This window comes from Pipistrellus kuhlii, unplaced genomic scaffold (assembly GCF_014108245.1).
Source record: "Pipistrellus kuhlii isolate mPipKuh1 unplaced genomic scaffold, mPipKuh1.p scaffold_m20_p_13, whole genome shotgun sequence".
Taxonomy (NCBI): Eukaryota; Metazoa; Chordata; class Mammalia; order Chiroptera; family Vespertilionidae; genus Pipistrellus; species Pipistrellus kuhlii.
This window is the reverse complement of record NW_023425438.1, coordinates 20,051,462-20,067,261: the sequence shown is the minus strand read 5'-3', so window position 1 is coordinate 20,067,261 and position 15,800 is coordinate 20,051,462. Positions and strand designations below refer to the sequence as shown.

The 15,800-nt window shown below is 49.0% G+C and overlaps 1 protein-coding gene across 1 annotated transcript in view; it reads right to left on the bottom strand.

Annotated features, from left to right (window-relative positions):
• EPAS1 (endothelial PAS domain protein 1) overlaps positions 1-12,557 on the bottom strand; it is a 77,358-nt gene extending 64,801 nt beyond the window's left edge. Inside the window, exon 1 of the mRNA XM_036435214.2 lies at positions 12,005-12,557. Coding sequence (XP_036291107.1) covers positions 12,005-12,030 — 26 coding nt within the window. The 5' untranslated portion in view covers positions 12,031-12,557. The remainder of the gene's footprint in view (positions 1-12,004) is intronic.
• Between the last annotated feature and the right edge of the window lie 3,243 nt (positions 12,558-15,800).

Below are 15,800 nucleotides of genomic sequence, written 5' to 3'. Positions count from 1 at the left end.
GAGAAAGGGGAAAATCAGATATCTCCCTCTGGTTCCACTAATTCCTAGGAGAGGCATGCACTGCTCCCAAGGCCCCAAGGCTGCCCAAAGATTTCATCATAACGTGACTCAGGGAGGACTGTCCCTAAACTTCCCGGCACCAGCCCAGGCCTGGTCTTTATCTCTCATCCATTAATAGAGCTCAAAATTACTCTGGAAGGAGCAGCTCAACAGCCCTTGCCTGCATACCCTGTGTATTTCTGCCTCCTCAGTTGACTCAAGCCCATGTGCCTATCAGAATTACACCTAATCTTCAAGACCTAGATCTTAATGCTCCTCCATTACACCTCCCTCTAATCTATGCTGATCTATATACTGAAGATCTATTTACCCCTATTCACTCTCACTTAATTACTGCCATTGTCTTCCGTTTGCTTAATGTTTTATGTGAGATAGCTTTGACTACCAAGACAGCAACATCTTAAAGACCGGCCTAGAGCATCTGTTAGCAAAACCATCTTGCAATGTTTTAAGAAAAGGATCTTATGAACTTGTTGACCCTCCAACGAGACTATAAGCCTCCTGAGGGCAGGGAGTCCATCTAATGCCTCTTTATAACCTCACTGCATGGCATGGCGCCTGAATTTGGTAGGTAGTCTACAAACATTTACACACAGTGATGATGCCTGCTTCCCCACAAACTCACTACATGCATGCTGGGTGACCAAGGAGACTGGGTAAGGTGATCTGAGCGAAGGTTTCCACCTGTGCCTCTAATCCTCTGCACTGAGTTCCCAATATTTCTGACATAGAACTACTGAGTCTGCATGCAGTTACTGGGCTCCTCAATGTAGGCCTCTCTGGAAAGAAGAAACAGAAAAAGATGACTAGGCCCCTGCTCTTAGTAATCAGGGACAGATACTACACATACACACACACTCAATAACAACAACAAAAGTTGCAAAAGCATCATACAAATAATAAAATGCAACTGAAGACCATATAGATAAAGGGTAACCAGTGCTGCTAATCAGGGAGGGCTCCCCTGGGAAGAGGACTTTGTTTACAGAGAGCTGGGACTCTCCCGTGCACACTGTCCTGCCTGGCTTTTTAAATTTTTGAGAATAAGCTGTAGTGCTTTGCTGGGCTGTTTCTTGCCTAGGTGTACTGGGCATTCTCGAATTGAAGCATCGGCATAATACTAGCCTGATGTTTGCCTTTGATGTAAAATCATTTTCCAACACCTGCCTGTGGTCCCCCTGCATTTTTCTTTTCCTTCTTCTTTCTTTTTAAAGCAAAATGAGTAAAGAACTCAAATCTACATGAATGAAAACAGCAGAGCCCAAGAGGCAGGGTTTCCAAAAGCCCAAGGGACAACAACAAACAATTCTATACATTTTTTTTTTAAATTAGAATTTTAGGGATTCAAAATATGCAAGGTATTATAGGACACATCAGGAAATTAGACATCCTTGCCCTTGAGCAACATGCGATGTTGTTGGAAAGACAAGAACACATAAAATGTCATTAGATAACAAGGAAACATAATCAGGCAGGCTGTTTGGCAAACATAACCAAGTGTTAGAAACAAGTGGAGGGGGAGGTGCCAGCGTGGGAATTACTACAGAAGGGTTTGCAGGAACTAGGGGACTTGGGCTCACACTAGGGAAGTGTGAGATATTTGAGTAGAAATTAAGGAAAGGAACCTCCAGGATGGAGGGACTAGGGTGAAAGAACAGAGGTGGAAGCGAGTCCTGTGAGAGAGGGCAGACAGGCCTTTGAAGCAGAGGAAGGAGGTCTGCCTATTTGGAGCTCAGGAGGCACGTTGGATGATGGTGAATGGGGTGAGAGCTGGAGGGGGGAAAGGGGGTTTCTTACTGTCAGTGAGGTGGATTCCCAGTGCCTTGTAGACTGCCCTTGGGTAGAAAACTGGACCAAGGATCCATGTCTTCATCCGGGTCTGAGTGTGTCTAGCTAATCCTTGAAGATCTTTAAGAGAAACACTCAAATCCATAAAAGACACCCCTTTGCCACTCTGAAGACTCAGTGCTCTGAGGACATGACATCCCTAATAGTCCTAAAACAGGGCGGCCTCGGCACCATACACACCTCACTGAGAGGCCAGGAGAGCTATCTTAGCAGCCTGAATGCTGCCTGGTTGGTCAGACAGCAGGGAAGTGCAGGGGACACTAAAGTCCACAGAGCACCAGAAAACCCCAGTGCCTGGGGAGGCCACCGAGTACTCTCGGATTTCCCCCTCACTTCCTGACCACCCCAATGGGCCTCGCCAAATGGAAAGGGCATGCCAGGTTAGGCAGGGAATCTAGAATGAAGGCAAGAAAGCCAAAAACTGGGAAGGACCCCAGCTGGCTCCCACGCCCCTCTCACCATTAACGCCCCTAAGCAACTGGTATAGAATAAAAGACAGGCTCCTGCCACACAGTGATATAGTTACATTTATAGAAGCCTCTCTGGTCACCAGTGAAATGTGACCTTCATACTTTTCTTATCTTAATATCTGGGTAAACATCTGTTGTGCAAGCACACAAATAAAGGTTCTAAAGGTGAAATGTGGTGTGTCCGGTAACACCACACTGCTCCCAGCCCAGGCACCAGAAAGTCCTTTTGGCACTGCCGAGGCCTTCTCTCTCCCTTTACCCTGGGCACCAAAATTAGCATCATCAGCCTCGGCCAGTGCTGGAGTGAATGCTGCCATTCTAAAATAGCACCGGACAACTCTTGGAAACACAGGGGTTTCCAGACACTTACTGAAGACAGCAATTTGACTGAAGTGCTTTTCAAGCCAAATACAAAGGAAATGAGCATTATCAACATTAATTCTAGAATCTCTGTAAGTGCTACTCTTCTACCTCCCCGATTCCCCCCCACATAGCTTATTATAGACACCTTATTTGATACCATTAAGCAAGACTGTTTTCATTCAGAAAAAAAAAAAAATGTGTTCATAAGAGTGTTCATCGAATGGCCCGTGCTTCAATTCAAAAATTTACTTTACTAGCTTGCACAGTCCTGATTATTTCTGGAATACTCTCTAAAAATATCACGAGACATCGTGTTTCCCAAGCATAACTTTTTTGTTGTCGTTTGCACATAAAATTCATAAACAGGGCCAGGCAACCTATTTTGTGCGTGTGCTGAGAGCCACTCTCTCTGTAACTGTGTGTGACACATTTTTCCAGCACAGTCTTTCTCAATACTCCAAAGTGCTTCAGCAACAGGAAGTCATAGAGGTAGGAAGGAGGCCTGTAAATATTTGCTGTAATTACTCATTAGTAATGAGAATAGTTAGCATTGAAATTCAAGTCATCCCCTTTGTGCTCTGGCCTCTTCATTGCCTTGTCCCAGGAGCCCAGGGTGCTCCATGGGGGCTTAGCCTCACCTGGGACACCAGGGGCCAATACTACACCTCATTGCACATGGTGTGGCTTGTTTCTTTCAGCAGCTCAACTTCCCAAATACTAGGCAAACGTGATGTCTTTCCTTCCCTCTCTGACCCTCACCCAGAGGCAGTCCAGACAAATCTTATGCAAAGTGGTGGCGATATGAAAATTACTTTATCAAGGGTAAAACATGCCTATCTGTTAGTATAAACATAAGAGACACAGAGAGAACACCATCTGGCTAAGCATATAGCACAGCCGACGGAAATGATTACTACCGAAAAAGAATCCTGTACTGTCACTGATATATCTTAAAGGATTTATAAAGTGTTTCTGAACTGTCTCAAATTGAGCCCATGTCTTTTTACTCATAGCAAACCACCCACCCCACAGGGTCACAGGTGAGCAGGGCACTTTAGACTGACATGATTCCAAGAGAGTCAACTAAAGACATGATAGAGTTGATTAATTGCTAAAAAGATCCCACTATTGGCTGTCTGCACCCCCCCTTCCCCCCCCCCCCCCCGGCAATGTGGGCAGTGGGGTTAGCCTCCAGCGTCACAATCATGAGTGAAGCATACAGAGTCATTTTCCCCTCCTGTGTGTTCTCACACAGCCTCGAGCAGTACAATTCCTGATCTGTTAGGATTCCTAGCACTAACCTCTCAGGTTTTTTTTTGTTTGTTTTTTATTGGAGGGTGCCAGGGAAAGGAGGTGCACTGGAGGATTATAAGAAGAGAGTTATATCAATCTACTTTCATGGCTTTGTAGAATTAGGAAAATGGCAAGTGGATGAATGGCAAATAAATATATTCTGTATTTTTCGGACCATAAGATGCTCCGGACCATAAGACGCACCAGTTTTTAGAGAAGGGAAATGAAGAAAAAAAGATTCTGAAACAAATAGTGTCCTAAAATATTTTATGTGCATTAAAACCCAACATCACAGTCATAAACACATGTAATCAACCCTGTAAACAGCAGCATTTAGAACCATTTTAGAGCAGGGCAAGCACACAGAGACCACACAGAGCCGGGCAAGTAAAAAAACTTTTTTTTTTAAAGTATATGTGTAGGCTATATTTGGACCATAAGACACAGGGACTTTTCCCCCCCACACACTTCTGGGGGGGGAAAAAGTGCGTTTTATGGTCCGAAAAATACGGTATTTTAATGGGATCATTTTCCTTACTGAGAAACTACCCTTTCTGAAATATCTTTCCACTTGAGGAAAGGAACCGTTTCCCAGAGTCATTATCTTACACAGAAGTTACTTGTAACTTTAAAACAGAAGACTTTTTCCATTTAAGGTTAAGGGGTGGGGAGGGGGAGTGCCTCCTGGGAACACGTGATGTTTCTGGTGCTCATGCCATATAAGAATTTTGCTGATGTACAAGTGGCCTCTAGCAACAGCCTAAGGCAGTGAAGCAAACCAGTATTTCTGGAGGGATCAGACAAAACAACCAGGCCACTTAGGAGTGGATAACATCCCGGTCCATTCCACACCTGTTTCCTCAGCTCCAGAGATCTTCAAGGGCCTCGCCACGCTTCTTGACTTCGTGCTTGCAGATCAGTTGTCTGACTTCCAATTGCAGGACCAGACAACTGGCACCACATTACTCCCAACCTCCACTTGAAAATCACAGAGCCGTGAGTGGCAGGCACCCATGCATGACTACCACACCTACGGTGCTGTGCGACCATGCCTTGCTTCTCTTGGTGCTGTATGTTTCGGTGCGATTGTTTTACAGCTCTGCGAACACTCACGATGACTTCTGGGTTCACAGTGCAGAGGCCAATGGGGTGACGGCTGTGAAAGCTCGGGGCTCATGAGAGAAAGGGCTCTATAAAAATGCAACGTTATTATTGCAACAACCAAAGCTATTCTTTATTCCCCTATCCATTCTTTCCTTCCTGTGCTTGCAATTTCAAAAGATCAAAAGAGCCAGAGGAAGTCTTGTGCATCTTGATTTGGAGATGGTTCTTCAGAAGCCACAGAGGAAGACTTCTAACAGGTTCTTTTGCACAATGGAGTCCGAAGGCTAAAGTAATTATTGAAGTCTTGCCACCAGCTAAGGGCGGAAGGTGGAAAGCTTTGAACTTCTTAAGGGCAAGAGGGAACTGCCTCCTGCCAGAGTTGAGTAAAACCCACGAAAAATAAAACCCACAAAATTTTCAGGACTGCCAATTCCACCCTTCAGATCTTCAATCCCTGTCTGAGTGTAAGGTTCAATATAAGTGATGAGTCATAAAAGGGAAAGTAACTATAATAACTATAAATCCAACAACAAAAGCAGTTATCATTTATGGAGTACTTACCACGAGTCAGGAATGGTAATAAATACTCTATAGATATCTTAAAGGAGGTGAGGCGGCTTACATCATTGGTCCCGAGTATAGACTCTGGAAACATTTTGCCCTGTTCAAATCCTAGCTCAGCCCATGTTACCTATTTCACCTTTGGCAATTCTCCTTTCTTTTTTTCTTTTACGTATTTTGTCTCAAATTTAATTTAATTTTTTCCATCTCCATTTAGCCCCTCTATACTCTCTTCTACCTCTTCTTTCCCCCTCCCTCCACAATCACCACACTGCTGTCCATGTTCATGAGTTCTCTCTTTTTTTTGCTATATTTCAGTTTTTCCTTCAGTAAAATGAGAATAATAACAGGGCTTATCTCACAAGGTTGTTATTAGGATTAAAAGTTAATCCATATAAGTTCTAAGGACAGTGCCAACACAAATAAGACTAAGTGTTCAGGGTTTTTTGTTTTTGTTTTTGTTTCATCTATCACATATATGATTTTCCCCTAGGACACACATATGCATTCCTAGCACATAAAATGACCTCCCAGTAACTGTGTAGGGCCCTCAGCTCTCCTTCCTCCCATGGCTGAGGGCAGACGTGGGGTACAGCTAAGGTGAAGTTGCACCCAGCACCTTTACTAGATGCACACACCAACCCTCACTTCCATCTCGAAGACACTGAGAGACACTGGCAGGGAAACATCAGAAGTGTTTGGGACCCAAACAGAAAGACACTGAAATGTAAGGCAGTCACCAAGTCTGAGAGCCAGGGCTTGCCTTTCCCAGATCATAGAGCCTTTGAAAGGCTATTGAGAGCTGAACAGACTTCCCTCAGAGGAGGGAAAAAATACAAAACACGCTTATACACATAATACCTTGCATGGAATTTCAAAGGCTCACAGACGGTCCTCTGAAGCCCATTTATAAAGTCCAACTCAAGAAGCTCCCTCTTCCTTGGCCTCCCTGGCATCATGGCTGCCTCCACAGTGGGACCAGAACCTCGAGCCCTCTCATTCCTGGAGCCATCCCTATTGGATGGTTCCCTCCATGCCCACAGCAAGTGTGTAGAGAACAGCAAACATTCATCATTGGGGGCCTCTCTGACCATGGTGTTGAAGTACATGATAAGGAATACTCTTGAACCCTCCCCCTTTTTCCTTACTCTCATTATCCCCGACACTGACTGCCGGATCTGACCCGCCCTCAGAGCCAGTCTTTATGCTGGTGGTCAGCACTGACCCTGCATGATTCCAGGGGAAACTATGAACCAACCCTCCCACCCGCAAACACACACAATACTTTTTAATCATCGTGTATGCTTGTGTGGATGGTTACAACGGCCTGAAATGCTACTGAGAGCTTCTTATCTTTAGCTTCAAAATATTTGATCTTAACAGAAGTTACTTGTAAGCTGCCAGCTACCTATAGTTTTACTTAAACTTCCTGGTATGTCTTTCTCCCCATCCCCGACCAAACTAAGCGATTTGAAAACAAGGACCACATCCCCTATTTCTCAGTCTCCTCTACAATCTTTTTATGCAGAGTAAGAGTAGGCGTTTAATACATATCTGTTGTGTTATTGATTTATATCATGGTGTGAACGGCAGAGCTAGTTTTCATCATGAGAACAGGCAGGGGAGGGTACTAGGGGCCCAGTGAGCAAACTTGGCTAGCTTGACATGATTGGAAAAACCCGACCTGTTACGCACTAGCAGTGATGGTCAATACTAAAAGCAACAGGGAAGATTCATTAGGCTAAAATGAAAAGTTGGTATGGAACAGAACTGGGAAAAATATAAAAAAAAAGAACATTGAATATTACTAGATAGATTTTCTGAGAAGTAGAAAAGCCTGAATCTTGAGATAATTAATGACAGAAAATATTTTCAAATGTATTGGGCTAAAAAGTCCTGGAGCACTAAAATTATCTGATTGGTCCCTTCTATGTGTAAACATTTTATACAAAGATTCCTAGAAAGTTAGGATCACCCTACACATACATACACACACACACACACACACACACACACACACACACACCTGAGAGAGAGACAGAGGCAGGACAGAGTCAAAGAGACAGAGAGGATGAGCTATTGACTGATTTACATTCAAAGTGAATTAAACAGTTTTAGTCTTATGGTTTTCACTCCTAGTGAAAATGCCACCTAACTCAATATAGGAATCAATCTAATAGCTGCTGGGATGTCTCCTCTGACAGGAAGTTCTCCATTTCACAGAGCAATCTGCTCAGATGCAGAGGAGCCCTTTCACTGGTTTGTTTAAGGAGCTCCACATATAAAGTTTTTTCTAGTGAAATACAAGGAGAGCACTAAAGCAATGAATTCATACTTCCCAGAGTTTACAGACACTGGGACCAACACCAACTTTACTCACCACACCCTTTTTCCCACCAAAAAACAAACAGAATCCCTCCTGGTGCAGCCTGAAGTCTTTTATAATCTAGTAAAGCAAGTCTCCACTGTCTAAGGATCAGCGTTTGAGAAGCATGGGCACTGCAATCCTCTGGAACTGTGCAAGCATGTCAAACTCAAAGGCTAACACAGGCCAAATAAACGAGGCATGGGAGTGTGACATGCTTGGTCTAGAGCAGGCGTCCTCAAACTTTTTAAAGTGGGGGCCAGATCACGGTCCCTCAGAGAGCTGGAGGGCCGGACTATATGAACTACTAATTCCTACTGTAACACTTCGGCTGCGCTCACTGCCCAAAAAACCTGGCGGGCCGGATCAGACTCCTCTGCGGGCCACATGTGGTCCGCGGGCCATAGTTTGAAGACGCCTGGTCTAGAGGCACTTTAGCACTGGAGGTACTATTTTGCCAACAATAGGAAAATACATACTTAGTTGAAAGTAATAAACCAGGGTTCTAATTCTTACCAGAGCTAACTTTCCTTGTGACTGGAGGTCACTTAATCTCTCTAGGCCTTCGTGTCCTATCCAGAAAGGAAAACATTTGACTAGATCAGTGGTCAGCAAACTGTGGCTCTTGAGCCACATGCTGCTTGCGAGCAACGGTTTGCTGATCTGTTGACTAATGAGTTTGCCGACCACTGACCTAGACTCTTTATTCCAATAATTACAGGCTGTTGTTGTTCCTTCTGATTAAGCCCCTATCCCAGAGGTCGGAAAACCACGGCTCTCTGATTTCCACAGTCCTGATAAAATAATTCTAAGCTCCATTAGTGACACTGAAAAAACCTGTTAGCCACAGCATTCTTTTGAACTTCATGAGAGCTGTACAAATTAAATGTTAAAATGCCCTAACCTGCATCCATTCTTTATCCCTGAATTCTGGAAATGCAACAGAGACAGGTCAGGGATATTTATAGAAAATGTATGTAAATTGAGAAAAGCCTACCCTCCAATATTTCTGCCTTCAGTATATGGAAAAAACTAGAAAAAAACTGGACTTGGGTTTTATTTTAACAGAGGAACAACTATGTCCAGCTGGCAGGGAGAGGAGGAGATAGTTTGAAAACTTCTGATCACGATGTCTCTGATGCCTTCTACCACTAAGTGCTCTAAAGCATTCCTTGGAGAAGGTGTTCTGAGCTGGGTCTGGCTTTGGGGGTGGACTTTGATCCCTGACTCTTTAAGGACCTCATTTACATTCACTGGAACCACTTTCCAATTTCTAGGCGCCTAAAAACCTCCAGACTCTTTTCCCTCCCAGGGAAGGGATTATTTAGAAATTGTCTTATCGGAACATTAGTCACCTAGATGCTTGCCAGCTCTTCGTGGAATCAGGAGCCTTGATTAATGAGGCCTCCATTTCACTCCTGACTCTCAGTGCAGAGAGGTGAGGCCAGCACCCTTTTACCTAGCTTCAACCGACCATCTCTGATATCAACGGGAATGCCACTATCACCCAAAGAGTGCACTTTGATACCTTCCATCAAGGCCAGCTGGCCAGCCAAACTCTTAGAAAGCAAACTCTTTATTATTAAACATTAACGTACCTATCAACACATGAACATTTTGGAACAGCATGATCCTTCCCCCTCTTGAAGGGCTGTTAGAAGGGACATTGCAAGTATCCGTGCATCTTGAATTTGGGGGGGGGAGAAATGGCTCTGCTGAACCATAAGAATCAAAACTGCTGAGAATTCATTGCAGAATCATCATGTGAGAGCCCTCGAGGCATCTGCAGGCTGCACTTGGAGAGCCGCTTACATGTTACACTAACTTTCAGTGTATCAGTTTTCACATATTTTAATTACACCTTTGTCCTGCAAGGAGCCTGCACCAGCCAACTGAGCCAGACATGAAAAGTAAATATGTCTCTACACAATTATCCTAACAAGAATTAGACAGCCCTTCAAGGTACTCTGGGTGGTGAGGGGCATGCCCTTTGCCCTGCCAGTCTGCGACACAAAAATCAAGGGAGGTCGCAAAGGGCAAGGCAATCCTGGCAGTGGTTTTCACGAATAATTCAGTCTGACTACCCCACTTATGGTTGCCTCTATCTTTAATGAAGGAAGCACTCTGGCCAGCAGTGTTGAAATAATTTACCCAAGTTTCTTGCCACAATTAATGCACAGAACCCATGCTGAGCCACATGGGGGAAGTTGACACCTTGGATATCTGTCAAGATCACCTTCTGAGAGAGAACCAGTCAGATCCTGGCATGCACCAAGAGGCATCACCTTTGCAAATGTCCAATAAGCTCCTTCCACTGCTCTGGGGCCTGGAGAGTGTACCCATGGGAACTGATTATAATTTTGTTTTCTGATTGTTCAGTCATTATTATTGGTATTTTGAATTAGGATACATTGGTTTTACAAAATGTCCTGGAAACTTAAACTCTCCTCCTTGCCTCACTGCTTGGTCTGGGGGCTCGGGGTGGCTGGGCCAAAGCTCCCTCTCCCATCCCAGGCGGCCGGGGGGGCGCCACAGAGATGTGGGAGGGAGAGCTGCGGTCTGGAAGAGGGAGCTGGGCTCAGTCCTCTGCCCCCAGCGATCCGGGAGCGGGAGGAAGGGTCAGGGCGCCAGTCCAGAACAGGCGCGTTTCGCTCCCTTTTTATCAAATCCTTATCGCTGCGCCGAGTGGGAACCGCAGCTTTCCACACGGTTTTTGGCTCTGATCTCCAAGTGGAAGCCAGAACAGGCGCAAATCAACACAGGCGCTGAGCCCTGTGGGCCCCCAGCTCGAGGCCAGTCACCCCCTCCCTTTGTCGCTGCGCCCCGCATCCCCACCCAGCAGCCCTTCTCCGAGGCTCTCAGCCCCTTCAACAGGTGGTGCACTCCATTCCGCTCCCCCAACCCCAGCTCTGTCTGCCAAGCCGCCGCCTCCAAGCGCGGGGCCGACAGTTCCAGCCACCAAGGCAGCACCAGCAGAGACAGAAGTGAGAGTCGGGCAGCCAGTGGCGAGCGGTTAGGGACGCAAAGCGGTACCCGGGCCGGTTCGGGCCGCGCACTGCGCGCTGAGCCTCGCTGGGAGCGGGCCGGGCGGGGAGCGGCCGGGAGGGGGCAGGAGGGCAGTGAGAGTTGGCCTGTCCAGAGTGGCCTCTCACCCAGTGCCCAGAGGCCTGTGAGGGCCGGCAGCACACCGATCGCGGCTGCCCTTCTCTGTCCTCCGCAGAGAAACCCTGGGACCAGTCGGGAGCTCCCGGTGCAGCCTTCACCTCGCCGCGCACCGAGACACCTGCCCCGGCGGCGAGGGAGCCGGGTTCACTGCCCGCCTCTCCACGGATTCAAGAAGCGGGAGGATATGGAGGATATCGGGAAGGGAGTTTCTCCAAGCTTTGGTGGGATCTGGAGGCCCGGCGTGGGGGCCCTTGGCTGCTCCCGCGCTCCGACCCCGATCCCCTCGCCAGTTTGGGGCGCAGAGAGGACATAGCGACTCGTTTAGAAGGACCCAAAAGGATCCGACAGCGACTCGTTTAGAAGGACCCAAAGGATCCGACGTGGATATACTGCCCGGCATGCGAAGAGTGGAAAGTTGACCTGAGTTAAATCAAAACCTAGAAAACCATTTCCACCTGCGGGCGCGGGAGCTGGGCGCAGCGGCGGGGGAGTTACTGCTCGAGGAGCGCCTCCGACCCCGCAGGGCCGCCTCGGTGCGCGCTCGGATGCCCGATTTCTTCGGCCACAGAACCCTCCACTGTGAGGCTGCAGCTCCGTGTCCCCAGACGGAGCACCTGCTCCCCTCCCCCCCCCAAAAAAAAACCTTCCAAATCTATCCTCGGGCCTCAAAGACCTCTCTCTGCGCGGCTCCCCCAGCTGCCCCCCGCCGCGCCGGCGCCCCGGAGCGCGCCATCCCATTCGGACGAGCTCCCGGGCCGGCCCGGCGCCCCCTTACCTTTTCTTCTCCTTGTCAGCTGTCATTGTCGCCGTGGCCCGTGCAGACGCCGCCGAGTGCGGTGGGAGCTGCAGCCGCCGCTGCCTTCGCGGAGTCCGGCCGGTGGAAAGGTCCTAGGCGCTCGCAGGCCCGGGAGCCGCACGCAGCCAGGTGGACGTTTGCGGGCGGCTGGCTGGCGAGGTGCGGGGACCGGGAGTGGAGAAAGGTGACAGGGAGGAACCTGCCCCGGGAGGCGGGGTCAGGGCCAGGAGTGGGAGGAGGCTGTCAAACGCCAAAAAAAAAAAAAAAAAAAAAAAAAAGAGGGCAGCGAGGAGGGCACGGACGTTCCCTCTTTCCGAGGAGGCGTCCCTTTTTAAGAAGAGACGTCGCCCCGACGGCCACAAGTTCGGAGAGTCCGGGGCGCAGGCCGAGAGGACCATACAGTCTCAGGACACTGCCGAGGATTGTACGGCCGGCTCGGGGCGCGGGGCGGGGCGCAGCGGGCGCCGGAGCAGTGCGGCGGGCCGCTCCCGGAGGTCTGGCTCCCCGGGCTGCCTGCCCACTTTAAAAACTCCGGCGGCGCGCGCGGGGGAGGCGCGGGGGGCGGGCGGGCACGGGGGGGGGGCGGGGCGGGGCGGGCGCCCGGGCAGGCCCCGCCCGCGGAGCCCGGGCAGCCCACTGGGCCGGGCCAATGGCAGGGCGCCGCCGTCCGGGGCCACGGCTCGTCCTCCTACCCCTCCCCGCCCCCACCCAACCCTCCCCGCCCCAGCGCCGGCTCCGCCGCGGCCCGCCCGCCCCGCCTCCTCCCCCCGCAGCTGCGGTGGTTGTTTATGAGATTGGCAGGTAGCAAGGTGGGACTCCGTGCCATTTAGGGGCAGGGTGTGTGTATGGGGGCCAAAGCGACCGCAACAGGTCGGTCTCCGGGAGCGCGCCTCTGCGCGGGTGTCCTCCCGCTCCCGCCGCCGTGCCCTTGGGACGAGGGCAGGACGCGAGCGCCTGGAGAGGGCACCGCGCGAGGGTGCGTTTGGCAGAGCCCGTCGGCAGTCACCCGCCCCGCTGCACAGACCCTAGGCTAAGGTGACCAGACGTCCCGGTTTTGAACAATTTGTCCCGCGGCGTTTTAAAAAATCGGGACTTTTTTTAAAAAAAAAAAAAACGACGCGGGATGCGGGACAAATTGTTAAAAAGCGGGACGTCTGGGCACCTTACCCTAGGCCCAGGTGGGGATAATTCCAGGGGCTCTAGCTGTCGCGCTGGGGGCCCGAGCGCTGCGCTTTTCCCACCCCCACCCCACCCCCCGGGGCAGAACGCCCTGACTTTGCCTTTTGGGAAAAGAGACGGGGAAACCGATCTCCTGCTTCTGTCTGGTCTGGGGAAACTATAGTGAAACTGTGGTGCGGCTGCGCCTCTTCTTTGCTTGCTTGCAGGGTTGTGCTAGGCTAGGAGGTATAGGGCTTTGAGCGGGATGGAGGAGAAGAGGGCCTCTGAGCCCTCTGGCCTGTCAAACCCTACTCACAACTCCCGGACACCCGGCCAGCTCAGAATTGGACCAGTGAGTCCCGCTTCCCACCCAGGATGATCATGGGAAAGGAGTTGACACCATGTCCTCCAATCACGAGACCGCAGGCCTGCCTGATGTGTCTGCGGAGTCCGATGGAAGGCTGCATGTCAGGTGTGGGGAGATGGACGCTCTGAAGGGGAAGTGGTTAGAGCGCAGGGATATTTCAGCTGCGCTTTAACGGCTGCCTTCACCCTTCGCCTGAGCCCCGGCCCTGCGCTCAGCTAGACACCCATTCCCTGCCTAGACTACCGGGATCCAGCAGGGGCTCAGGGAAGCTCTTAATCTCTGAAGGGCCCAAAGGCTTCACAGATCAGAGTTGAGGAGCAGAGAAAGCAAGGACCAGGGAAGTGGTCCTCCCTGGGACTGGAAACTGTGCTGCGCCTTTTCCCCTTAGCTTGACCACCACAATTTGTACTGCAGTAGCTGGCTGAAGTAGCCATTCGTTGAAACACAGTAGAAAGGTGATTATCAGGGGCTGAAGGGGAACAGGTGAAGGGTTGGAAGAAGTGTTCAATAGGTACATAGATATAAAAAAGTCCTAGAGATCTGTTGCACAACAGTGTGAGTATATTTAACTACTGTACACTTAAAAACGGTTAAGATAGTAAATCTAAGGCTGTGTATGTTTACAGTACAAAAATAAATGTCAATAAAAATAATCTAAATGGAATTTAGGGAGACTAGTTTTGTGTCACCACCAAAATACAAAATAAAAACCTATCTTTTCCCCTTGCACGTGGTAACAGAAAAAGGGATATCTTGCGCCAGCTTTTGGAAAAGCAGAATTAAGGAGAGATGGAAAATACCTGGAAAGGCACATTTCCTCATTTTCCTAGAACCAGCGGGAACTGTGCATGCAGCTTTAAAACCAAATGCCAGGCATTCAAACAAAAATTGCAAATTTATCTCAGGAGCCATTTCTTGGGGCAGGTGGGTTTTAAAAAGGGGGTAACTTCATAGTGGGCTTCTCAGCCAGCTGATCCTAATGGACACATTTACCTCAATGAGGAATTCAAATTGTAAGACCAGATTCTCCCTTAACCAGCAATAAGCTTACTCATCTCACTTGGGACTGGAGTGGGAGAAGAAGCAGGTTCTTTTCCAGGTGCCCAAAGCCATTCCCTGCCAGAGCAAGGAGAAACCACTGAGCCCTGGGCTGCGCTTGCCAACCACAAAGCCACACCTCCAACCCTAAAAGGACATTTCAGCAGGGTAGCGCTTATGAAATTAGCTTTTTAGAGATGAAAAAAAAGAAAGAAAGAAGAAAGGTGAAAGGTCCCTGAAGAACATAACAGCCATATTAACATCACTCCTTCCCCATGGCCAGCCTGCCCATCTTTCTAATTGGGATTGTGCCCTCTAAGCAAAAGGTCCCAAGTTATGATAAACACTTGGACAGATTTTGTGGAAATCCCAGTGAGTGACTTTGAAGTCTGGGATTTTGGCAATGTCAGGAGAATCACCAAAAGCCTGTACAATTCCCAGAAGTCGTGGACTCAGCCTTGCTTAGAGCATAGCTGAGGGGCCCAATGACCTCTTAAGATTTCTTCCAGGATCCAGTTCAACAACTTTGCAGGAAGGAGCTGGGAGTATAAAGACCAAGGCTTGTGGCTAGGGTGTCCCATTTTACTTTTAAAGCTTATGGAGAACTAAAGAAGAAACATTTTAAAAGATGATGGGAAAGCTGGGTCCCAGGACTTCTTGTCTCTAGAGACATTGATGTTTTAGCCATAGAGGGCAGCAGAGGGCACCGCTAAGCAAAGCTCCCAGGCTGCTTAAAATGGGGACCCACTGCTAATCTCCCAGCAAATCTCTCCACCTGTCTCCCAACTCTAGTCTGGACTGCTTGGAAACAAAGGCCATGGTAGCAGGGAAATACCCACTTGTTTTAACAGGGGACGAGACTTGGTCTCTAGCTTCCTCTCTCCTCTGTAGAGCACACTCTTAAGGGGAGCATGAGTAGAGATAAGGACTTAGTTTACAAGCTGGATAGAGAGCCAGCAATGGGGATGAAGTGGGCAGGTGGAGAAAGAGGGCATCGGTCATCCCTTAACACACATGTGTCAAACACAAGGCCCGCGGGCCAAATCCGTCCCGCCAGGCCTTGCAATGTGGCCCGCACCGCGCTGTCATCACTGCACTCCGCTGCATTTCCATCACAATGACAGTTTATGACTATTCAGTAAACCATTCGGCCCGCGATTTAGGCTGGATTTTAGATTTTGGCCCCTTCTCTGATTGAGTTCGACACCCCTA